We start from the raw sequence: 26,488 nt of genomic DNA, 5'->3' as shown, positions 1-26,488 counted from the left end.
TATTTGATTATGTTGTCGACGACCACGACCTTCAATATATTGAGCATCAAAATCTGGAACATCTATTTCCTGAAGCTTGGAGAAATTAACAACACCTTCAAGTATTCTTTTCCAACCATCATCTCGTAATTCTTGAATAAGTTCCTTTGTACTTGAAACTAATTGTACAGCATTCAAAATATCTTGAGATTTTTGTTGTAATGCTTGACAAAGAATTTCAGTGATACCCATGATCCCTTCATCAAAAGTAAATTAAAAATAAACTCAAAAGAAGTGATCATCTTATAAGCTGCAGTAGCATCTCCTCTTTGAGAATAATTTGAGCCTTCAGTACAAATTTTTTCAAGTACTGAACATGATTCATTATACCCACGTTGAAGACTGCATAAAGAATAAAAATGAGAACCCCATCTAGTATCACTAGCCCTCTTTAGTGTACCTACCTGGTTAGAACCTGTACCAGTTTCAAGCTCACCAATAGCCTGCAAATGTTCAAATTCAGAAATTTGGGCAGCTTGGAATTGATCATGACGCTTAGAAGAAGCAGTGATAATAGTGATGATGAAATTCAAATTCTGAAAGAATTGATAAATAGAAGAAACTTCCTTAGAGGCAGCAACCAAGGCTAATTGCAATCGATGAGCGAAACAATGCACATAATAAGCACAAGGACACTCTTTAAGAAATAGTGCTTGCAATCCATTCCATTCACCACGCATGTTACTAGCGCCATCATATCCTTGGCCACAGATATTCTGCATATCAATTGAAGTCTTAACACGCAGCCTATTTTGTTCAATTTGTTGGGAGCTTTGAGCATGCATAACTTTATCAATATGGCAAGACTGATTCATTAAGTCTACACATGAGATGAGTGCATTAGTATGTTGTGAACAAGGATCATCTCCCATGTGACTTAGAAAAGCACAATACTTTCCACTATGAACTCTATGCCAACTGTTAAAACCTTTGATTGTGAATGCATCCCAACCATGTCGCCCGCCGACCTTTTTAGAGAAAAGATAGCATGGTAAACAAAATGCAGCATCTACATAAGGTGAGTACTCAAGCCACGAAGATAATTCTTTGAACCAAGACGCTTGAAAACGTCGAGGATGCTTTTCCTTTGAAAATGGATAGGAGCATTGAGGTTGATATGGCCCAGCTATTAAATAAGCTCTTCGTATCTCATCGACTTCATTAGCAGAATATTCCCAAATTGGCTTACACTTGCCTGGATCACGTTCAAAACTTTTATTTTTGACTATAATAATTTCTTCAGCATGCTCAATTCTATGACACTTGGAAGGAGGTTGCTCATGAGAAGGTGCATCACTTTCAGAAATTATGTTTGCAGGAGCATCACTGGTAGCACCATCAGAGGCTACTTTCTTCTTAAAGAATACATCTATACTTTTCTGTTTATCCTTGCCCATATTTCTCCAACCTAATCAATTTTCAAATTTAAGAAATAACAAATGATTATACTACACATTATGGGTGTTTTAATTTGTAAACTTAAAACATTAATTTTTATAAATAAGGATTTAATAACCATTGATTTGTAAACTTCTTTACTTAGGCACGTCTGTTTCTATACATTTTTTTTTCTTTATGTACATCTTCATTTTTTATTGAAAATAAAGATTTATTTTTATATTCTTATCCTCTCTCTCTCTCTCTCTCTCTCTCTTTTTATTTTTATATTCCTATATGTCTTCTTAAACAAGCCGTTATAGAAATATTTGTCAATGATATTAACAATCCCTTGTCTTCCTACAGTTATTTGAAGTGAGCTTTCAGATTTTTATATTAACAATCCACTATCTCTAATTTGTAACCAAATTAAAACCTTAATTCAATAAAACCAATAAAACAATAACTCAAGCAGCCAAACTTAATTAAATAAAATCAATAAAACAATAACTCACCGATGGGAACTTTCTTCTATTAATTAATTGTTTTCGAATGCAAATTTCTTCCAAATGTTTGATACCATAACACCAATAAAACAAACCAAGTAAAACATCAACAAAAGTACAGAACATTGGAACCCAGATAACAATAAATCAAGAAAATACAAAAAATAAATAAACATAATCTGATAATCGTCAATAGCTCACCGAAATAAAAAAAATTAAAAAAAAAACAATATAAAAATAAAACTACCAGAGGATGAGGATGAGGGGAAGGGGAAGCAACTCCATCAGACCATCAGTAGTACTCAAACTTCATCTTTTTCCTTTGAGCATCACTACCAGACTACCCTTTTTTTTAAAGCTTTTAAAGCTTTCAAAATGAACCCCTTTCTTGCATCTCCCATCATACTGTAATGAGAAGACCTTCGAACAACGTGCCTGTCGGGTTGCGTGTTTGTTTGAGTAATTTGTAGCTAGACTAAAGTAGAGACAGAGAGCAGAGATTTGACTTCGATAATTTGTAATTGTAAATATATTTTAATTAAGTCACAAGAAGTGATAAAATATTTGGCTAATTTGTATTAAGTTGTGTGTTTAATTTCTATTTGTATATCAAAAAAATATTTTAATTTTTAGGCAGTGCCAAATTATAATTTTAACCATGACTAAATTATAATTAATTATATGATTATATATTGTAAGTACAATTTATTAAAAGTAAACTGGTGCCAAGGTACCAGCAGGCACTAAAGTGGCTACGCCACTGGTTAAAGTCACCTGCACACTACCTTTGTATTTCTGTTTGTGGTGTTTTTTTTTTTTGTCCCCCTCGGTTCAGAACAATGAATGTTGCTATATTATTTATGGAACATGATGCTATTCAAGTGATATATCTTTTAATCTTCCATCTCAACGAAATAAACAATTATTGGACGTAAATGGATCTGATAAGAAATACGGGTCAATTACATATAGCTTGCTATTTTTACTTTATTTTACAAATGTAAAAGTAATTAAAATGAATGAGAAAATACATTATCGTCTATAGATGAAGATTTAAAGTGAATAAGGATAAAATGAAAATGAGAATACTTTTAGATAATTAGGTTTTTCTCTTTTGTACTTTTTTTAAAAAATAAAAAATTGAAAGAAGGAGATGATAGTGCAAGAGGCCGTAATGGCGGAATGAGAATTTCTAATAAAGGATAAGGGGATCGTCAATCATGCTATGACTATTCTTGTGAAGTTAGACTACAAGAGTAGATATAGTATGATTGAGCATTTAAATACATATAAAGGGATCATTAATTAGCTAACGAAGATTAACATGAAGATTGAACGAGTGGCAAGCACTTTTGCCTTTCAGCTTGTTGCCTGAGAGCTGAGATGCTTTGATGGTGACGCTTAGCAACTCGGACCCAAAAGGAAAGATGACCATGGATTCGGTTACAGGCAGCCTGCTGAATTGAAGAGGCTAGAAGGAAAAAATGGGGCATAACCCACCAGTATGAAGCAAATGTAGTCGAATATTATGGAAGAACGCCATACCGAGGTAGAAGTAAAAGTCATGGTATAGACAAGTTTAGAGGCCGGACAAAGTCGAGGCCTGACCTGACATATTTCTATTATGGAAGATCGAGTCACTGGAAGTCTGAATGTCGAACTCTGGAGAAGGATCAGAGGACGGGAATATGTTAAACCGGACACGATAGATCCAAGGAAGAAATAATAGCAGAGCACCACGACCATAGCAGCCAATGTCGAGGTCGACGTCTTTCTAATTGGTGAAGACAATTATTTCAATAGTCTATGACGACTGTTTATGGGTTGTGGACTCATGAGCATCCTTCCATGTCATCCCTCATAAGGAGTTATTCCCATCATATCTAGACGACAAATTTGGTAGAGTAAAGATGGGTAACTAGGTTACTAGCAAGATAGTGGGAGTTGAAAAAGTCACGATGATTATCGACATGGATTGTAGATTGGTTCTGAAGGGGGTCAGGCCTGTTCCTGACATGTGACTCAACCTCACCTCAGTAGGTAAGCTTAATGAAGCCGGGTTAGTAAACTACTATGGTGGAGGGAAATGGAAACTCGCCAAATGAATCTTGGTGGTAGCTCGAGGTCAAAAGGAAGGATTTCTCTATGTTATGCAAGGGAAGGTCGGTAATGGAGATATCAATGCTATCCAAGATGAATCAAGTCTAGAGCTCTAGCACAAGAGACTCAGACACATTAGTGAGAAGGGTCTGCAAATTCTCACCAAGAAGGAACTGTTGTCATATTTGAGAGTCAACTCTTGGAGACATGCACACACTATTTAGCCAGCAAGCAATGGCGAGTTTCATTCAAGAGACCGAGCCAACCTAGAAGGAGGTATGTTCTCGATCTTATTCATACTAATGTGTGTTCTATGTCAGAGAAATTTTTAGGTGGTGTGTATTAATTCATCACATTCATTAATGACCATACCAAAAGAGTGTGGGTATCCTTGCTAAATACAAAAGATCAAGTACTCCAAGCATTCAATGAGTTCCATGCAAAGGTTGAAAGAAAGATCAGCAGAAAGCTGAAGGTCGTTCGAGCTGACAATGATGGAGAATACCGAGGTCCATTTGAGATGTACTGTAGGAAAGCATGTCTAAAGCTAGAGAAGACACCTCAGCTAAATGGTGTAGCTGAAAGGATGAACCAACCATTGATGAGTGAGTCTGAAGTATGTTGTCTTATGCCAAACTTCCTAAGGAGTTTCAGGGAGAAGCCATAAAAATCGTAATAAATTTAATCAATTTATCACCTTCAAGTCCTCTAGATGGAGAGATCCCAGAATAAGTCTAGACGAGCAGAAAGGCAAAGTATGTGCATTTAAAGGTGTTTGGATGGTGATCATTTGTCCACATTCCCAAGGATGAATGAGCAAAGATGGATGCAAAAACTAATGAATGTATCTACCTTGACTCACCAAAGGATGAGTTCATTTATCGACTTTAGGATCCAGTCAACAGGAAGGTTGTAAGAAGCCAGGATGTTGTGTTCTTGAAGAATCAGACCATTGAAGACGTCCAAAATCCTAAGGTCCAAGTTGTAGCTTGTTAAGAAGACCATGTCTCCCCTATCTGAGTTGAAGTAGGGGGAGAATCCAATTAACAGAACAATGAGGAGGGCAGACAAGGAAGAACCACCAACTAAAGGTGAGACAAAACTAGAACATACAAAAGTTCAAGGTGAAACAGAGCCGAATTTTGAGGTGCAACCACAAACTAGATAATCTGTTCGAGTTAGATGTATGACACCTCACATTTCTAAATTAAATATTTAAAGTATTAAGTGAGTATTTAAGTGAAGTATTAGTGAAAATCTTGAAGATTATGCCAAAATACAAAGAAAGGGCAAAATGGTAATTAGCCATGCACGCAACCCTAAGAAGATAAAATTTGAGTATAAGGTCTCCGATGATAAAAATAACCCTGGAAATGGATTCATAACGAAAAGTTGAGTGGATAGGCAAGTTTCAGAAAAATCAGTGAATAGTGTTTTTCGCGGGTAAAAATATTGCGGTACGATTGCACCGTAAAATGTGTCGATTGAGTTTTGAACTCTAAGTTTCAAATATGATTTATAAATGGTCTATGAAAATAGGAAATATGATTTCTGATAATATTTGATGGAATTAAGTCAGTTTGGGAAAGCGTGCCAACGGCGTGCGCAACAGCTTAAAATAGTGTTTTCTCCGAACGACCGGAAAACTCCGGATTCATCTGATCAAGTATAATAAAAGGAGAATAGTTAATGTTAAAAATTAGAATTTCTAAATATGTTTTGAATTTAAGGACGTTTAGTGACCGTTCGGACAAGTTTTAGATCGCGTGAGATGGTGTGGGACCCACCCCACTTAAAACCACTTATGTCCACCTCATTTCTTTACTATTCATCATCTCCTCCCTTCTTTCTCTCTCCCCAAACCCGCACAACAGCCCTCTCCTCCCCCTTCTTCATGCAAATTTTCCTTTGGACCTAACTTAGCCATTTCTCCACCAAAACACTTGATCCTTGTGTTGAAATTCGATGAAGAGAACCTTCTAAACACATTGGTACCACTCTTGAGCCTTGAAATCGTCTGTGTGAGGAGATCCTGCCCATTTTCAGCTGCGACTTGTGAGGAAAAATCCATGTTCTTGGAGCTTCCAAGTGCTCCAATGGTAGAGTATAGTTAGGAGGAGTCTTGTACCTTCCATTTGGGTGAGTGTTCTTTCATTTTAATTGGTTGAATGTGATGATTTGATTTTGAGACCTAAGCCTTGCATTGTTTGATGTATGATGTTAGAGAGCTCAATTGGAAAAAGTTTGTACATGAAAGTGTCTTAGAATAATGTGTATTAGTGATAAATGCAATGCAAATTTTAGGTGAAAAATTGATGATTTTAACTTAGAATAATTTTGATGGTCATGACATGAAATTTTGAAAACGTGTTAAGAGATTATTGATGAGTTGTGGTATGATTATATGATGATATAATGTGATTGGTTGAGGTGTGGAGTTTTAAGAATTGATGGAAATCCCTTGGAGGACACTATGTGAATTTCGGCCATAGGGCAAAAAGAAGTGAATTAATGTGTTTGACATGGTTTGAATAGTGTAAGGTGTAACTAAATGGTGTATAGATGGGTTGTGTGATGGATTGATAGTGGAAGAATCAATGGAAATTAATAACTTATGTTTAGGGACATAATGAAACTAGAGTAAACTATTTGGTAAAACGATGCTTAAAAGACGTAAAACGGCGAAACGGCACTTGAATTGGCATCATGGCAACCTAAGGATGAGTAATAAAATGAGAAAGAAAATTTAGAAAAATAAATCTCTAAAATGCACTACTATGGCCGAACCCCCCCCAAAGGGAAGGGGAGGTTTTCGTGTTTTTCGCGTTTTGGCGTAATTTGACGTATACTGATGGTTGTACGTGGTTGTATAGATTGCCGTACATCGACTTAAATCCTAAACAGTGAATCAGTGGATTGCCATTGGTCCTGGACCAAATGGATTGAGGTAAGTGATTGAATCAATGCATGTATAATTGTGAATTAGCATGTATTGTTTGAGTTTTGAGTGATTGGGAATGTCCTCTGTGTAGGCACTCTGTTGTGTACCAAGTTGTGAAATAAGCTACTGCGGAGCTAAGGGAAAGAAAAAATTAAGGTAACCTCTTGGTACTGGGGCTTGTTCCCCTTTTCTGTTCCACCTTGCCAGTTGATGGCAACGGTAGGAAGTGTATATGAGTAGTGTAGAACAATATGAGCATGCATGCATTATCACAGTGGGTACTTATGTACCGAGTCTTTGGCCAGTAGACAGTTTTTGCCTTCGGGCATTTCGGACTTCCACTGGATAGGTCTCCAAGAGGAGTTCCAGTCGACCTAGGGTCGTGGTGTGTAATCCGAATATGAGCACACTAGGAATGTCTCGGGTGTTATGGTTGGTTGGGGCATCATGGTTGTGGTTCTTGGAACACACCTTGGATGATACCCGTAGGCTTATATATGCCGAGGACGTTGCGTGGTATTGGTAGCTACCATCCCGCTTCGTCGTATTTTATATCTCGATATTCCCCAGTTTCTCTAAATCTTTTGTTTTATCCCATTTTGAAAGTGGTTGTTTTATACTATTGATATGCATCGAAGTGAACCATTGGGCGGAGTTTTCTTCAGAACCTCTGGGTTACTGAGATATATTCGTATATCTCACCCCGTGTCAGGGCATTTATTTCAGGGGATAGCAGTGGAGCTGGAGCAGTGGGTAAGAGACCCGCCGAGTGAGCAGTAGAGTGCTTAGTATTTTGCATTTTGTTGGCCATGTGGTCTAGGCTAGACTTAGGGCATGAACATCTCATATGTATGTAGGATGAGTTTCATTAGCATATTTGTTCATGTCATTTTGCCTAAGTCTAGTAGTTTATGTTATTCAGTTTATGTTGTAATTTGTATTTAAGTTGTAATATTGGAAGATTGTAAGTTAAAGTTTAAGTTTTAAGTTGTAAATTGTAAAGCAAATGTTGTAAATGTACTTAATGCATGACATGATATGATGGAAGGGCTTTAGGCCTATTTTAGGTTATGAGTACTTGTATGATGAAATATGCATGAAATTGGAATTAGTGATTGAAACTATGTATGGATTTTAAAGTAAGCTATTGGTGTAATAAATATAAACTGGATTGGGTTGTAAGTGCCCCAAGGCGTTGTTGGCCCTTGTGTGTGCCATCCATTGGATTATTACTGGATTATTATTGGATTATTAGGTACCTTTGAGGCATTATTGAGCTTGAACAAATTGGGGATTTTAAGGAAAAATAAAGGAAACTCTGGCGAATTTTCTGTAGAATTGGCATATTTGGACGAACTTCGGGAGAGCATATCTCCCTCCATAGAGGTCCAATAGGGACGTGTCATACGCTATTTTGAAGGTTGAGATGTCCTGTACCTTGTGTCAAAATTTGGGAAAAATTTGGGTTGGTCTTAGACCTGAAAAAAATGGAGGAACGCAGACTGCTCATGTGCCTACTGCACATGTCGCAGTTTTGGGAAATTAATTCTCGCTTCGTTTCTCAGTCAAATTAAGCGTATGATATATCAAATCGAAGATTGAGGTGTCTAGTTTATGGTGTAAACATTTGAGGGCAATTGGATTAATGGATTCAGTGCAGTAATTCAGAGAGTGAGAGAGGTTTTGGGCTGTTTTGGGGTTGGTTGGCTGTTTCGCTTATTCAACTTCAAACGGCGATAACCGGAGCAAATGAGCTCCGAATTGAGCGTGTGATAGCTTGTTAAAAAGGGAATTAAGTAAGACAAAAATATAATCTGAGAAGAAGGTCTGGTTGTGAGCGGTGTGTTCACAGAAAATTAATGAGTGAACCATGTTCGAAAGGGTAAAAACGTACAGTTTAGTAATTGGCTAAGTGGGTTTATGGGAACCCCTTAGTAACTTATAATAAGTAAAGTGTAATGTAAAAATAGTTAAAATAAATATTCCGCAAGATTTAACAGTTATAGTCACAGCTTTTAATTATTACGCTTTTTATTGTTTTAAATGCTCGCATAATAATCGGAAAAAGTTTATTCGCATTTTTATAAATGAATTGCTGTGATTGTAACTGCGCTTAATATCATAATTAATGTTAACAATACCGGTGTACAACGAGCTGTTACAAGATGCCCTTCCACCAGATATTCTACAAAGGAGTAAACAATCATTGTATAAGGAGAACCTCAGAGCTATGAAAAAGGAGAGTGGGAAAAATTCATGCAAGAATAAATGCAATCCTTGTATGAGAATCACACCTTCAAATGGTCAAGTAATCAAAAGGTAGACGGGCTTTAAAGAACAAATGGATATATAAGCTCGAGGTAGAAGAGAACAACCTAAAGCCGAGGTATAAAACCTGGATTGTGGTGAAAGGGTACAATAAGAAGAAATGTATATATTTTGATGAGATACTCTCACATGTGGTGAAGATGACATGAATCCGAGATGCTCTAGGAATAGCAGCCACTTAAGACTTGGAGGTCGAACAACTTGATGTGAAGACGATCTTTCTTCATTGAGACTTAGAGGAAGAAATGTACATGGAGCAACCCAAATATTTCGAAGTTCTGGGTAAAGAACATCTGGCATGCTGACATAAGAAAAACATGTAAGGCCTGAAGCAAGAACCCTATTAATGGTACAAAAAGATTGAATCATTCATGACTCAGCACGACTTTAAGAAGTCTCAAGCAGATCACTATGTATTTATCAAAAAGTATGATAATGTCGACTTCATCATCCTCCTATTTTATGTAGATGACATGCTGACAGTGAGAAAAGATATGAGGAAGATTAATGCCCTTAAGAAAGCCTTGAGCAAGTCATTCACTATGAAAGTGTCGGCCCAGCAAGACAGATACTCGGGATGAAGATTGTCTGAGATCGTTCAAACAAGCTGTTGTGGCTATCTCAAGCGAAGTATATAGAGAAAATTCTAAAGAGGTTCAACATGGACCAATCCAAGACGGTAAGTACTCCTCTGGATGGATGCTTCAAGCTGAGTCAGAAGCAAGGTCTAACCAGTGATGAAGAAAGAGATGAGATGTCAAAGGTCTCATACTAGTTAGCTGTAGGGAGCCTCATTTATGCCATGATATGCACAAGGCCCGACCTTGCTCATGTAGTTGGACTTGTAAGCCGATTTCTGTTGAACCCAGGCAGGGAGTATTGGGACACCATCAGTGGTTATTCAGATATCTCAAAGGCACAATTAATATGTGTTTGTGCTTTAGAAGAGGAAAATCCAAGTTAGAAGCCTACTCGAATGTCGACCTGGGTGGATATGACGACTCGAGGAAGTTAACCATAGGTTACCTGACTACCTTTGCAGGGCGAACTATTTCTTAGCAGTCTAAACTTTAGAAGTGTGTCGCCCTATCCACTACTAAGGCCGAGTATATTGCTGCAATTGAAGGTTGCAAGGAGATAATGTGATGTAGAGTTTCCTACAAGAGCTCAACAACAATCGGGTGAAGTATGCTAAAATGTGATAATCAAAGTGCTATACTCTTTACGAAAAACTCAATCTTTCATGCATAGACAAAGCATATAGTCGTGATGTACCATTGGATCCAGGATGTAATCGAAGAGAAGTACTTACAGCTCGAAAAGGTAAATACCAACCTGAACTGGTCGGACATGATGACTAAGATGGTTCTAACATGAAATTTTGAAAATTATTGTGAAGGGTGCTGGGTTGACTACCCCAGCCCCATACTCCAGTTAGGGGGAGCACATACATCCTCCCTCATGGGCACAAAAAGGGAGACTTGTTGGGTTTGTGGCCCATGTTGGACCCAACCCAATTGATGGGTAATCTCTTATTATAAGAGATGCTTAGCCGCCACTACAGTGACAAGAGAGAGGCAGATGCGAAAAGAGAGAAACGTTCAAGAGAAAAGCGCAAGCCAGAGATGAATATGCTTTGAGGAAGAAACACGTCGTCATTGTTGAAGAAGAAGAAGAAAAGCTTGTAGAGTAGAATTCTCATCCTTTTACAGAGAGAAATACTTGTGTGAGAAACTTGTGAGTAGATCCATTCTTAGAGGGTGAAATCCTCTAGTTATTGAGTTAGAGTGAATTTTTGAGTAATCCCATTTTTCATAGTGAAAGTTTTTTGGATTTGGTCCCGTGTTTTTACTCTTCACATCGAAAAAGTTTCCCATATTAAAAGGTTGATGATACAACACTAACTGATGAGGGGAACATAAAAGATGCAAGAGCTGGAGAAACAGAAGAAGAGAACCTTGGAGATATAAGAGAGCCAAGCATAGCAGAAAGGAAAGCAGTTAGAGAAAGAAGGAAGCCACTAAGATTTAGAGATACATTGTAAATAAAAGAAGTGTAACCGAAATAGCAAGGTGTTTAGTATAGGATGACGTGTAAGGGAAAGGGTAAATGTGTATCGATATAAATCAATTGCTTTGTACAGATGTCAAGTAACTGAAATAAGAATTGAATCATTTTTTTCTCTCACCTCTGAGTCTCTTCTCTCTTCTCACCCCTTTCTTCGTTTCTTCCTTCATAGATAGAGATAACCTCTATCAATTGGTGCTTTCATCCACGAACTATGGCTCCGGAAACACGTAACAGATCCATCGATGATCGTTTGGAAAACACACAAGCTGAAGTAGACATCTTGAAGGAGCAGATGAACAAGCGTTTTCAAGAATTAGCATGTAAATTGGATGCAATTTTTTATAATTACAGAGAACAACCACCACCACACGGTTCCGCGACAACTTCCCACTCTGCATGCTCGCGCGATCATGCGGCAGCCAGGAATTTGCGACTCAAGGTTTCAAGGTACGACGGATTAAGCGACCCACAGGGTTGGATCTATAAAATCAATCAATTTTTTGATTTTTATGATATGGCTGAAGATCAGAGGTTGAAGATAGAGCCTTTTTATTTTGAGGGGAAAGCATTAGCTTGGTTTCAGTGGGTGCATAAGAACACGGTGATTGATTCGTGGTCTGGGTTTTCTAAAGCTTTACAGAGCAGATTTGGGCCGTCCGAAATGGAAGATTATCAAGGGAAATTGACGAAATTGATTCAATTGGGAACGGTAATGGAGTATCAAGAGCAATTCGAGACAATTTCCAATCAGGTAGATGGATTGTCTGAATCCTTTCTTGTAAGTTGTTTTATTTCAGGATTGAAACCTGAAATTTTACATGATGTTTCCTCCTTTCGCCCAACGTCCTTAACCCATGCCATGTCCTTAGCAAAAATCCAAGAGTCCAAAATCCAATTAAAGAACAACCCCCCAAAATTACACTATTCTTATCCTCCATTGTTACCCACACCTCTTCACCCTTCCAAAACAACCCAGAATACAAACCCAACCAAGACTGCTTATCCAGTTAACACTAAAAATACACTCAAACCCGATTGGAAACGGATAACACAAAGCCAAATTCAGGAACGCAGAGACAAAAATTTATGTTTCACTTGCGGAGACAAGTATTTTTTTGGTCATAAATGTAAGGCTTCTGTTCATGTGTTGATTGTGCTTGATGAAGAGGAAGTCGAAGAATTCCATTCACTAGTTGATTCTTCCCTTTCTCCTCCTGGAAATGATGTGGATGAGTCTATTACAACTATTCCTCAAATCAGTTTCCACGTGTTAGCAGGTGTGATTGTCCCTCAAACATTGCGATTTACAAGCTATATTGGTAAATCTGAGTTCTCATTGTTGGTGGATGGAGGGAGCACACATAATTTCATCCAACCTAAGCTGGTTTCTTCACTATCCTTACATGTTACCAATGACAAACAGTTCGAAGTTATGGTGGGTAATGGGCAGACATTATATTGTCAAGGCTTCTGTCCTGCAGTTCCTGTCCAAATTCAGCACCATATTTTTTTGGTGGATTTCTATATCTTACCAGTTCAAGGAGCTGATATGGTCCTGGGAGTTCAGTGGCTGCAAGTACTTGGACCAGTTACCTTGGATTACAATAAGCTGACTATGGAGTTTCAATGGCATAAAGAAACTATCAAGCTTAAAGGGGAATCTCATACAGGTCCAATTTCTCTTAATCAATTTCGCAAGATACAGCAAACAGGACAAGTGGCATCCTTGTTTCATTTGAAGATGTTGGACACTATTTTTGATTCACCAACAGAGATTGCAATACCACAGGTACAACAACTCTTAGTAGAATTTGATGCACTTTTTCATGAACCTACAGACTTGCCTCCACATAGACAAATAGACCATGAAATTCGCCTTGAACCCAACACACTGCCTGTAAATGTCAAACCGTATAGATATCCCCATTTTCAAAAAAATGAAATTGAAAAACAAGTTGCACAGATGCTTGATTCTGGATTTATCAAACATAGCAATAGCCCTTTCTCATCTCCTGTCCTTTTAGTTAAAAAAAAAGATGGAACATGGAGATTATGTATTGATTATAGGGCACTTAATAGCATTACCATCAAAGACAGATTCCCTATTCCCACTGTGGATGAGTTAATGGATGAGTTAGGAGGCTCTCAAATTTTTTCCAAGTTAGATTTAAGGGCTGGTTATCACCAAATTCTCCTTAAGCCAGAAGATACACACAAAACAGCCTTTAGGACTCACCAAGGCCATTATGAGTTCTTGGTTATGCCTTTTGGGCTAACCAATGCTCCTTCTACATTTCAAGCCACAATGAACCACATACTCCAGCCCTATTTGCGCAAGTTTGTTGCTGTATTTTTTGATGATATACTTGTGTATAGTACTTCTATGGACTTGCACATACAGCATTTAAAACAGGTCTTACATACTTTGCAAATTCACCAATTTTTTATCAAAAAAAGCAAGTGTTCTTTTGCTCAAAAGGAGGTTGAATATTTGGGACATATTGTCTCTTCCAATGGAATGAGTATGGATCAGAATAAGATAAAGGCCATCCTTGATTGGCCAGCTCCCAAAAATGTCAAGCAGCTACGCGGTTTTCTTGGCCTCACAGGTTACTACAGAAAATTTGTTCAAGGATATGCAACCATTGCAGCTCCTTTAGCAGATTTACTTAAACATGATGCTTTTAATTGGTCCCCAACTGCTCAAACAGCCTTGGAAAGTCTAAAGGCAGCCATGGTTAGTGCTCCAGTGTTAGCTTTGCCAGACTTTGATCAAGACTTCGTTGTTGAAACTGATGCATCTGACTTGGGTGTGGGTGCTGTCCTTCTTCAACAAGACCATCCACTTGCTTATTTTAGCAAGAAATTGTCATTGAAAATGCAGAGAGCAGCAGCATATGTGAGAGAATTATATGCAATAACAGAGGCAGTGAAGAAATGGAGACAGTATTTGCTTGGCAGACGATTTCTCATTAGAACCGATCAAAAGAGTTTAAAGGCTCTCTTGGACCAAGTTATCCAAACTCCAGAGCAGCAGTATTACCTCACCAAACTCTTGGGATTCGAATATACAATAGTCTACAAACCAGGCAAGGAAAATCGTGCAGCTGATGCCTTATCAAGACAGCCTGATATCATGAGTTTCATGGCCCTTTCAGTACACCAATTTGATATTTTGGATGAATTACGGGAAGAGAATCTACATTCTGCATTTTTCCAGCAACACCATCAACTTTTAACAAACTCCAACAGTGCAGATCATGGCTTGGAAATCAGAGATGGATTAGTATTTAAAAAAGGGAAATTGCTCCTTGATCCTCACTCACCTTTGATTGATAAGGTTATGAAGGAGTGCCATTCCACACTGACTGGTGGTCATTTCGGCATACAAAAGACAGTTGCTAGAGCTTCTACAAGCTTCCTCTGGCTCGGCATGCACAAGGATATTAAGAGGTATATTAACTCTTGTATAGTTTGTCAACAAGTTAAGGTTCCCACTCAGAAACCTGCAGGCCTTCTGCAACCAATTTCAATACCTGAGAGAGTGTGGGAAAACCTCTCCATGGACTTCATCATTGGCCTTCCTAACTCCTATGGGCACACAGCAATCTTGGTAGTGGTTGATAGACTTTCCAAGATGGCACACTTTGGAGCCTTGCCAAAAAATTTAATGCTGTGAAGGTGGCCACTCTTTTTACAGATATGGTATGTAAACTCCATGGCATTCCAAAGTCTCTCATCTCAGATAGAGACCCCATATTCCTTAGTACATTTTGGATGGAATTGTTTGAGCTAAGTGGAACAAGTTTGAAAAGATACACTGCATACCATCCACAATCGGATGGTCAATCCGAAGTAGTGAATCGAGTATTGGAACAGTTCTTGCGATGCTTTGTAGCTGAGTCTCCTAAGCACTGGTTCAGATTGATAGCTTGGGCAGAATTATGTTACAATACTGCATCTCATGCAGCAACTGGCATGTCCCCCTTCAAAATTGTATATGGTCGTGACCCTCCTGGAATACTAGACTACATTCCCACAACAGCCACAACACCTGAGGTGGACACATTATTGACTGATAGGCAACTGCTGCTACAACAGCTCAAGAGTAACTTACAAAAAGCCCAGCAGCTCATGAAACATCAAGCAGACAGCCATAGAAGGGATGTCCATTACAAACCTGGTACATTGGTGTGGGTTCGCCTTCATCCCTATAGACAACAATCACTTGCTGCCCGTATTTCCAATAAACTTGGGTACAGGTACTTTGGACCCTATCCTATTGAGAAAAGAGTGGGAAAGGTTGCTTACAAACTCACCTTACCTGCCTCAGCCAAGATCCACCATACTTTCCATGTGTCACTCCTCAAACCGTTTCAAGGGGACCATGATATCTCTCCATTTCCCTTGCCAGAGTTATTTACTGGTGGTTTGCCTGTTATGCAGCCTAAACAAGTGTTAGCCTCTCGACAGCATCAGGATGGTACAATTGAAGCTTTGATATTATGGGAGGGAATGCCTGCTGAACAGACTTCATGGGAAGGTGTAGCAGAACTCCAACAGCAGTTTCCTAACTTCACCCTTGAGGACAAGGTTGTTTTCAATGGTGTGAGTATTGATACAACACTAACTGATGAGGGGAACATAAAATATGCAAGAGCTGGAGAAACAGAAGAAGAGAACCTTGGAGATATAAGAGAGCCAAGCATAGCAGAAAGGAAAACAGTTAGAGAAAGAAGGAAGCCACTAAGATTTAGAGATACATTGTAAATAAAAGAAGTGTAACCGAAATAGCAAGGTGTTTAGTATAGGATGACGTGTAAGGGAAAGGGTAAATGTGTATCGATATAAATCAATTGCTTTGTACAGATGTCAAGTAACTGAAATAAGAATAGAATCATTTTTTTCTCTCACCTCTGAGTCTCTTCTCTCTTCTCACCCCTTTCTTCGTTTCTTCCTTCATAGATAGAGATAACCTCTATCAGTTGATGTTCTCTGCTTTTCATATCTTTGCTTCTTTTGTTGTTTGTTCATCAACGATTCCGCAAACTGGGCTGGTGAAGGCCGAGCTATTTGACTAAGAGGTCGAGCTGTTAAGTGTTGGATTCAGAGACACAACAAGAATATGTAAGAAAAACAGTATTCAATTACTCCCCAGGTATAATAAAATTATGAAATGTAATTAATTTGTACTCCACCTTACTAGCTATTTCTTATATGTGTACCAGATATGTACTCTACCATGTATGCACTCCACCTTATTAGCTATTTCTTATGTATGTACCTTATAAGCCGATTGAAACCTAAAAATTTATTTTCATTCTATATCATGGTCAATTACAGTCACGTGGCCATGCTTCAACATCATTTGCAACTCATTCTCAGTGACAAAACCGCTGCCCATCCATAATCTCCCACCTATATTGCACTCGAATTGAGAAGCCATCATGCTTATTGGGCATCTTGGGCTTGAACATCTTTTATTGTTCATCCCTGGGCCCAGATGTATATTTGTTATCATTTGTATTTCCTTCATTCAGAAGGTTAACTCATGAATAAATATGTGACCTCAACGTTTGCTGAAATCAACCGTTGCCTAATGTTCCAATGTGAGGGTTCTTCTCTTAGCAGAGGTGACATAATTTCTGCAACATGCATGTTCTAGATTGATTCCTAATGCTTTTTAAGATTGTACCTTGAATTCTTCCATTGAGGTATATGCTTCGATAGAATGCGGGCTATTAGTCATTACTTTATAAAACAAATTTAAAATCCTATAACATAATGTATGGTGAATGAACATTCTAATTTTTAAAGAAGACATTTTGTAAATGAACAGTCAAGAAAATATCTTTTGATAAAAGGAAAAAACTATTCTCATGTTACATGAGATCAGACTTTCCTTCTACACACCCTTCCATAATTGTGTCATTTTTTATTTTTTATTTATTTTTTTTAGGTGGTGGAACCACAAATTTATCTCTATGACATGAGATAACTTATCTTCTTTAACATGAGATTAATAAAACCCTTAAAGGGAAAAATGTTTATCATTTTAAACGACACAAAGTTACGTCATTTTTAATGAAACTATGTCGTTTTGATAAGTTTTTACATTCTCTCTCCTCCATTTTCTTTTTATTTCTAATTTTATAAATTAGAGAAAATGATAAAACACACCAAAACGACGTAGTTTCATTAAAAATGACACAAAGTTGTGTCATCTAAAATGACAAACACTAAACCCAAAATTAAATACTAATATATATGGGAGAGGTTATACTTATTATCTCTTACTACCAAATTTTAACCGTTGATTTTCGTCAATCTAATGGTTATAATTTATTGGAAATTAATAATGAATTAATAAGTATGACTCAATAAATTATAACCGTTAAATTAACGAAAATCAACAGTAAGAAGAAGTAGTAAGAAAAAGAGACAGTAACTATAACCTTCCCCAATATATATTAAATTAAAAAAAAAATGATTAGTCTATAAATAGAGAGCGGTAGCAATCACCAACCAACGAGAGAGAAACCCCAAAATGCAAACGCAGAAACCATTACTGAACACGCATGTCAAACTCCTCGCTTTCGATCTCCTTTCCCTCACCCAAACAACCCCTTCTTCTTCTTCTTCTTCAGACCCATTTCCCACATTCTACCGCAGAGGCATTCCTATCTCACGCGCTGAAACCGTAGGAACGGTGATCCTTCGTGATCACAAGCCAAACAAGTTCCTCAGGTTCGCAATCGACGACGGCACAGGCTGCATCCCTTGCATCCTCTGGCTCAACCAACTCACCTCCCCTTACCTCGCGCGCCGCCGCACCCCACAAGAAGTCACCCTCATTGCGGAATCGGCGGCAAGATTCGCGGCGGTTGTAAGAATAGGGGTGGTGGCGAGAGTGAGGGGAAGAATAACGGAATATAAGGGTGCGATTCAGATGAATGTTTCGGACGTTGTGGTCGAGAGGGACCCAAATGCTGAAATGTTGCATTGGCTCGATTCTATCAACTTGGCTCGTAACTGTTACAATCTCTTGCCTGTTCCCTCTTCTGCACCACCAACCAAGTAGATTAGATCATGCTCCCTTTCTTTTTGTCCCTCACAAAAAAATACGGTCTACACTCTCATCTCTTACAACAAGAAAGTCAACTTTTGGTCCTCTATAATTTCAGTTTTTAAAAAATGTGATTCCTTCCACCACTGGTGATAACCTAGTGGTGTTGGGTACATTTAGGGTGTATTAAGTGTGCAGTTCGATTCCCTGTAATGTTCAAAAAAAAAAATATGATTCCTCGTAAATTCAATGAAGATCCAATTTAGTCCCTAAAAAAAGACTAATATAGGTATTTTTTTTGTAAGGGACAAAAATAGAAACAATATTTTTTTTTGTGTTTTTTGCTAAGGATCCAAAAAGGAGCTTTATTAAAAAAAAAACTTTATTGTACTTGAAAAATACTTAGGTATTATAATAACTAATAAGTTATATTTGCAAAGTTTTTATTTATAAGTTACACTATGTAATAGGATAAGGATAGTACATTCCACCACATAATATATTACTCCTAATTAATAATGTAATTTGTAAAAAAAAAATTGTAAATATAATCTTCTCCTACGTATTATAATAAAATGTATATTATTCTATTCATAGATCATGGATATAGTAAAGAATCAATTCAACACAAACCTAAAAGCTTAAGTTGTTGAATGAAGTTGATTTTATATATTTTTAATACTCTCTGTCACATGAGATTTCACTGAGCTTAAAGAGTGAACAACATATACACTCATCTACCTATTCTAATAAATTTCACAAAAGAAAGTAGAAGATGATAAGGAATTGAAAATCGAACATATAACACTGAGACTCTAATATCATATAAATAATTAATTCAACCCAAAGACTTAAGCTGTTGAATGACATTATTTTAATAGTTTAATATATCTCTAACAGATATTAGACGACATATATGATATATCATAGTTTTATTTTATTTTTTAAATTTTGCTCATAGATCATCAATCGCACTCAAAAGTATCTCAAAATGTAACCTGTCATGAATCGCAAACTATTGGAAAGTGATAGATCAGTGAATTCAATTTTTATTATATTTGAGTTGTTTGCCTCAAGTATTGTTGGAGAGTGTGTTCGCGCAATTGTTTCAAAAGCTGCAATATACAACAGTCTATTTTTTCCTCATAAATTACATTCCACCTGTTTTTCATATAAAAGTAGAGCTTCCAAAGGGGTATAGTCAAATCAATAACTAAAATAATCATATTATAGAACTCAATAACAAAGGAGTGTACCCAGCCAACAAATCGAAATATATCAGTAAAATCATTCAATCACCCCAAAAATTGCTCACATTCATTCAATCCTTTGGTAGACTTCCAAGTTCAACAAGAAATAGAAATCAGTTCCATATATTGAGAGAGAGAGAGAGAGAGATTGGTACATAAATCAATTCCATATTTGCCTCATCAACTCTGATATTAGATAACATAAGACAGAAACACAGTATCAAAAGGGGGAAAAGAATACCAAGATTTTATCATCAAAATTGCTATACATTAGATAACATTATACAACAAAAAGTCTTACCTCACCTAGTGGGGAGGGGTCCATACGAAGGGCCATTTTGAGAGCACCCAGAGTAAGAATCATACAAATAGATCAAATGTCCTAGTTGTCTTTTTAGATAAAACAAGTGTAAATCAAATTATATTTGAATAAAAACTATGGAAATTTCCTTTTAAAATTCATACAAACCATAAACTTGACGAATCGGATTCCTTAAACATTGGCAACCAAATAGTAAATGGCACAAAAGTTTGCCTGCTTGATCACCAATGAACTCTTCTCAACCTGTTTCTCCATAGCAATGATTGTCTCTATGATCACCGAGACATCAAGCAAGGTTATGTAAGCTTCATGTACTTCGAAGGTCAGAGTAAGAGACACCACACCTTTGACATTTTTACATACTGCATAAACATTGTGCGGCAACGAAGGTACCCTCTCAACATCAAATCTATTCGCCTGGTTCATTATTTACGCCTAACCTGGAGAATTAGATGCACTTGCTTTTTGAAAATGGACCTCAGCTCTTCATTGGCTTCAATTCCTATTCTCCTGTATTAAAGAAACTTAAATAAAAACAAAAGTTTGCATTGTACCAAAAAAAAAAAAAAAATTGCAGCACTTGGTCGAAAGTTTCGGCACATGGAATATGGGCACAACTAGACATGACAATCTCAAATATAAAACAAAAAAAGATGGAGATATCCCTAGTTTTCCCCATATGCTTAGATTGAATCAATCAAATCACAACGTTCCAATCTTGTCAAATTCAAAACAAGAGAAACTGCTAAAATAACAATCATAAAATCTATTAAATCTACATGAAGGAAAGGTTGAAGATAGAAGTTACCCAATTTTTGAGCCATTCTTCCCCACAAGAATCTTGCATTGGCTTAATTTGTTAGTAATGAAGTGTTGCTCAATTCTAAGAGAACCATCTCGTAGCTCTTTCCAGTCAATCAAACGATGCTCAATATCATAAGGAATTTCCTGAATTGAGAAAATGGTTAGTCAATATCTAAAATTTTAAGAATTAACAATATTACCCAATCCTACAATATTCCTTTGACAAATTTAAACTATAAATTAGAAGAATGAGTGAATTCAACAACTACCTGATGTACATGGTCCAATAACCTTTCACGGACAACTTCTAATGCTATCATCTTCAAAACTTCTTCACTCATGGTAAATGGATCTTCTTCCCAGGGTCGTTCGACTGCCTATGCATAATGAACAATTAAAAATCCAGACCTAAGTCTTGGATTGTCTAATCAAAGATAACAGGAAGAACTATGAAAAATATAATTGTAAAAGAAAAACAAATGCATGTGCATGGTTAAAAAAGAAACAATTCTGATTGTAAAATTAACTAAGTCTTATCCAACTAGGTGGGGCAGTCTCAACCTACACCCAAAAAAAATTGCAGTTTCCTTAAAGGAACTATTAAAATGATTAGGATATAGCTAATAAACAGCAGAAGTAGAAAGATACATGCCTGCTCCATCAAGAACTGAGTCAAATCTTTTACTCCAGCCCCCTTCAGTCCTGATATCATGAAATGCCTAAATAATATAAAATAGGCATTAGAACCTACCTTAAGAACTAGAGTGAATCCACAGAAAAGTTACAATCATACTGCAGACAAGTGTCTCCCCTGGTCTTTCTACAAGAAAACCTTACCTTTCATATCCAGGAAGATCTTTGAATTCTTCAGCAACCTTCAATATGTCTTTCTTTTTCTCTACTAAATCAATCTTGTTCATACACAAAACTCGTCTTTGATTCGGAATAGGTCGTGCTCCCATACGTTTAATTAATTTTATCACTCTTGAATCAGGCCTGTATTGATGAAATGCTAAAAAGAGAGGGATGGGGCACGGCACTAATAACAAAAATAATATAAAAAAATATGCATTAAAATGTAAATACATGTACTCTAATGGGCAAAAAAGTGAACAGACATAAATATGGTGAGTCAGTGACATATAGGCCATTAAAATGGCCTAAATTATTCATATCAAACTTTCTGCAGATCCAAAGGTATATCTTATCTCTAGTAATGTATTAATTAGGGTAACACAGCCATAGCCATGTTTGCTTGGATAAATAAAAGAGAAAAGTTGGGATAATTCCAAAAAAAGAACTCTTGATAAAAATATTGACCATAAAGGAACTATAACCACTGAGTGGTTATTTAAGCCAATTTAAGCTAAATAATAGCTAGCTTTATTATTTATTTATTTTCCAATTCAAGGTAAACAACTATAACAGGAGTTCATAATTTGGAGTTCTCCGAGAAAGGTTTAATATAGAAGAAATTTGTCAAAACAAGTGTAAGAGAACTCCTCAATTTAAATAATAATATTTCAACCTGGTAATATGTCTATGAACATCAAAAATGACTATGAGCACTTCATAGAGATTGACTGAACTCCAGGCACTTTCAACACGAGCTTTGACATCCCTATAAGGAAATCCACCGCAATTTAGCATGAGCCCTGGTGTATCAAAAAAACACTGCATAGAGAATATGATGCGACTGTGAGTATGTAACTAAGAAAAGTGCATTATCAAATTAAAAACCTATCAAAAAACATCATAATGAAATGGCAAGATCATAGATGAAACTGGGAATCTCTGAAGGTTTTGATAAATATAATCAACAAATCATAAACGAATTACAAAATGCAAGATCCACAAGAGGCAGGTTGAGAAGAATATTGATAAAACCCAAATTGAATTACTATTGTATTAATTGAAAACACTGAAACAAGAGACACTATTGGCTGAGAACAGCCTTTCAAGAATGAAAATGAAACAAAAAATGAAACAAAAGCTATCCAGAGGTCTGCCAACAGCAACTTCAATTTCCCCAACCCACTTTGTTACATAAAATTCTCCATATCAAAACACCACACATTCCTACGCACTATATATTCCACCCTTCACCAATTTGTTAGACAATTTCTATCTCCTCTAACTACCTCTGGGCCTACTTGTCATAGCCCCATCAAATATGAAGCAGTGAAAGTCGTGAGGTAGATTAGCAATCAAGATGCTAGCATAAAGTTTTACTGGTTTTGTTATTTATAAGCTATATGATTGTCCAAGGAAAACTGCAACAGCGGGTGCATTTATTTTTAATAAGCTACAACCACTCGAAAACCTTTTTTTCCTATAACTCGTTCATCACCAAAGTCAACATTTAATTTCTTCCAGTGCTCAGCATACAATCCAAATTACAATTACAAACTCATTCAAGTAAAAAGATATCATTGCAAAACAAAATAACAAAAGCTCTTGTGCTAATTCTAAGCACAATAAAAAAATGATTTTTTTCGGATTGATTCATTTACTTGCCTCCAGAAAATATTGTAATGATATTTGGCAATTGGCAATATGATGAATATGAGAAGGATCTATAACTAGCATAGATTTGTTGATCAGTTCCAAGTCACAAAAACATTAACGAGATGTTCTCATTTCACAACGTTATTGTTTCTTCACTTTTCAGAATTAAATCCATGCAAAAATCACAAAAAAGAAAATCAAGTTTTTTGTTGATAATTGATCATACATATATGAACAGTTGATGACCAGATGGACCATCACTACTACTATTTGAAAACTTTACCAGGTCAGACATAACTGTTATAGATCAAGTGTACCATACTTAAACTGCAACCCATGAAATCAAGCATTTAGAATCGCATTTTGAAGAGAAGCATGTCCATAATTTGCCACAGATACGAAAAGCTTATATTCAACATCAAAATGATACTAATTTATTGCATGCATAATAGCACAAGCCTCTAATGCAACAAGTCTAATTATAACCTCATAGTGTTCCCTTTTACCCACAAAGAAGTAAAACAATCAGCCAAGTTACTCACAATTTGGGTTTCTCCTTTTGTCAACACTCCCACAACTTCATGAGTTGTGGTGTTTGTCTTCCGTGAAACAGCAGCCACCTTTGTTCCAACCTATGACAAATCAGTGAAAGCACACAACATATTCAGGAATCATTTGATAAGATTGCTGAAAACAAAAGATGCTAGAAGCAATTCTGCTAGAATCAAGGCATGTCATCAACTACTTCTGAAAACAAAAAATATAGGATATTTAAAACAACTAAATGTGAATACAAGCTCATCCAAATGATAACAAAATGCTCCACAACATTGCTTCAGTTAGGTAACCTCCTTCTAAAGAGAAGTTGCAAAGAATATAATCAAATCACACTAGTAAAATTAATAATGATAATAACTCAATCACCACCCCACCCCACTCAAAAAATAAAAAAAATAAAAAAATTAAAGAAATTCTCAGTCATAGCATGGAATTACATAAAAGACAATCACATCCCCAAGCCAAATCTCAACAATCATGAACTCTTAACTATTAATCTATAATCTAGTTCGTCACATCCCATTATATATGGCTAATAAAAAAAACAAGAAAAAAGAATGAACTCTAACTACCAGCATAACTATATCACTATGTACTCATCACTTATTATTATTTTGTTTGTTTCCATTTGAATAAACATCAGAGAGTATTTATGTCACGAACCTTGAGATCACCACCTCAAAAGCTAAGCTGAAAGGATGAGAGTGCCCAAGGTTTTATAAACCCAACATTAGCTTCCTATACAACCAATGTGGGACTCGTAACATTGCCACCCCTTTAAGGGCCTACGTCCACGGCGACTTTCACTCTATCGACACTGACACGACGGCTTCACTCACCTATCAGTATTCAGTACCCAAAGACACCTTAATCTAGCCTATAGATAGCCCTTCCCGTGACCTCAACTCTTAATGAAAGCACTAATTATTATAGATCTTGAGATCACCACCCAAAAAATTAGCTCAAAAGTGGAAGTGTCTAAGGCCTTATAAACCCAAGATTAGCTTCCTGTACAACTAATGTGAGAGTAGTAACAATTTAACAAAAACATTATTATAAAAAAGAAGAAGAAGAAGAAGAACGAACCATATAATTAGTGAGCGCAGACTTGCCAGCATTGGGAGCACCGATGATTCCGACCGACAATGATTTCTGGTCCTCTTCCTTCACCAAACCCAAACCCTTCTCTTTCTCTTCATCTTCTTCTTCTTCATTGTCTAGTGCTGCTTCAAGCAAAGCCTTTGCGAGAACCCTTCTTCTTCTCTCATCTTCTTCCTCCTTCAGTTTCAGTTTCCCCTTTGGACCCTCTTTCCCGAATATCGATTCGTCCGCTTTGGCCCTGTATTTCTCATCCCACGTGGGTTTCTGTTTCTGTTTCTGATTGTGATATTGATTGTGATGGGTGTCGATGATTTCGTAGTGGGAACTGTCGAAGACTGAGTCGGAATCGTCGTGGGGCTGTGGTTGGGCTGAGAAGGAGGTGTGGAAGATGGTTGATGATGGAGTGGGGTTAATGTGAGAGGTGAAATAGAGGGTCCTCCTTAGGGTTCTCAAAGCTTTCATTGTTAGCATTATTTCTATGGAGTGACCATGTGTAGCTTCCCAATGCTCCTCTTAGATGGGGATTTTCGGCTAAAGGGGTTTAAGGGGTTAAGGGTTCGCCAACTTGCGTTTCGTTTCTAAAAATCATTCATTTTAGGGAAATTACCAGAAACCGCCTTTTCTTGTAATCACACAACAACCCGGAGGTGTGAAAAAAATAATAAATTTTTTTTAGATTAGGGTTTAGTTTTTCAGATAAGAAGTTACGGTAGATCACTTGGTGCATGAGAAGAACTGAGCAAAAAGAGATAAGAATAAGAAGATGTATTCGATTCTTTTCAGTACTATTTTGAAAAAAGTTTAAAGAATTAATCTTGAACTCGCCGCTAACTCCAGATTAGTCTATATGGAACTTATGGAATTATCCGGGGATATGGGTGTTAACGGGGCGAGCAGGGCCAACTTAGATCTTAAAAGACTAAACATGTATTTAAATATGTTAGCCAGGCCTAACTCGTTACCTGTTATGAATAAGACCATAAAAAATATGTGGTTTGACTTATTTATAAAAAATAAAAGTCTGGTTTAATCTGTTAAAAAAAATAAGACAACAAAAATTTATCCAAATAAAATATACTATTAACAACACTAATAATTCCATAAAGATTCATAAATTCAATGTATATTCAAAGAGCATAATATAGAACAAAATAATTCACAAAGTCTATTTAACCAATAAAATGGATGAAATGGGTTGAGGAGAGAGCGCTATTATAAGTAGTATAAATAAAATAAAATATGTTATCAAAAAAAAAAAAAAGTTAGTATACTAAGCCAGCCTGAGAGACTTTAAGGTCGGACTTTTGAATTGGAGTATTAAGCCTTTATATTAAACGAGTTTTTATACAAGTCAAAGCCTAGTTCCAACAACCAATTCTAGACATGTAAGTACAAACCTTCACAAGTCTGGCGAAAGGCCCCTGGTTCGTTTAGGGTGTGCATGACAACCTTCCCAGAATTAGATATTTTTTTAATTTTTGTTTCCAGAAACAGAAATGGATAGAGAACTCATTTGGT

General features: G+C 36.7%; 3 protein-coding genes across 3 annotated transcripts; 1 reads left to right on the top strand and 2 right to left on the bottom strand.

Moving 5' to 3' along the window:
- Nucleotides 1–277: 277 nt before the first annotated feature.
- LOC133308173 (uncharacterized) lies at nucleotides 278–1,436 on the bottom strand. Its single transcript, XM_061508776.1, has 2 exons — nucleotides 455–1,436; nucleotides 278–381 (listed from the first exon to the last, which is right to left on the bottom strand). The coding sequence occupies exons 1-2, from the start codon at nucleotides 1,434–1,436 to the stop codon at nucleotides 278–280; spliced, it is 1,086 nt and encodes a 361-aa protein (XP_061364760.1).
- A 16,472-nt stretch (nucleotides 1,437–17,908) lies between these two features.
- Nucleotides 17,909–18,442, top strand: LOC133308172 (CST complex subunit STN1). The gene has a single exon (XM_061508775.1). The coding sequence runs from the start codon at nucleotides 17,909–17,911 to the stop codon at nucleotides 18,440–18,442; it is 534 nt and encodes a 177-aa protein (XP_061364759.1).
- A 1,502-nt stretch (nucleotides 18,443–19,944) lies between these two features.
- LOC133308187 (GTP-binding protein ERG) lies at nucleotides 19,945–25,553 on the bottom strand. The gene is made up of 8 exons (XM_061508790.1): nucleotides 24,956–25,553; nucleotides 23,854–23,943; nucleotides 22,332–22,477; nucleotides 21,641–21,799; nucleotides 21,452–21,522; nucleotides 21,073–21,176; nucleotides 20,808–20,947; nucleotides 19,945–20,509 (listed from the first exon to the last, which is right to left on the bottom strand). The coding sequence occupies exons 1-8, from the start codon at nucleotides 25,439–25,441 to the stop codon at nucleotides 20,425–20,427; spliced, it is 1,281 nt and encodes a 426-aa protein (XP_061364774.1). The 5' UTR covers nucleotides 25,442–25,553; the 3' UTR covers nucleotides 19,945–20,424.
- Nucleotides 25,554–26,488: the final 935 nt, after the last annotated feature.

The sequence above is a fragment of the Gastrolobium bilobum genome, unplaced genomic scaffold, assembly GCF_033153095.1.
Source record: "Gastrolobium bilobum isolate Gb01-03AN ecotype WA unplaced genomic scaffold, APGP_CSIRO_Gbil_v1 utg1051, whole genome shotgun sequence".
Classification (NCBI taxonomy): domain Eukaryota; kingdom Viridiplantae; phylum Streptophyta; class Magnoliopsida; order Fabales; family Fabaceae; genus Gastrolobium; species Gastrolobium bilobum.
The sequence above is the reverse complement of the archived record's forward strand: the minus strand, read 5'-3'. Positions and strand labels throughout refer to the sequence as shown.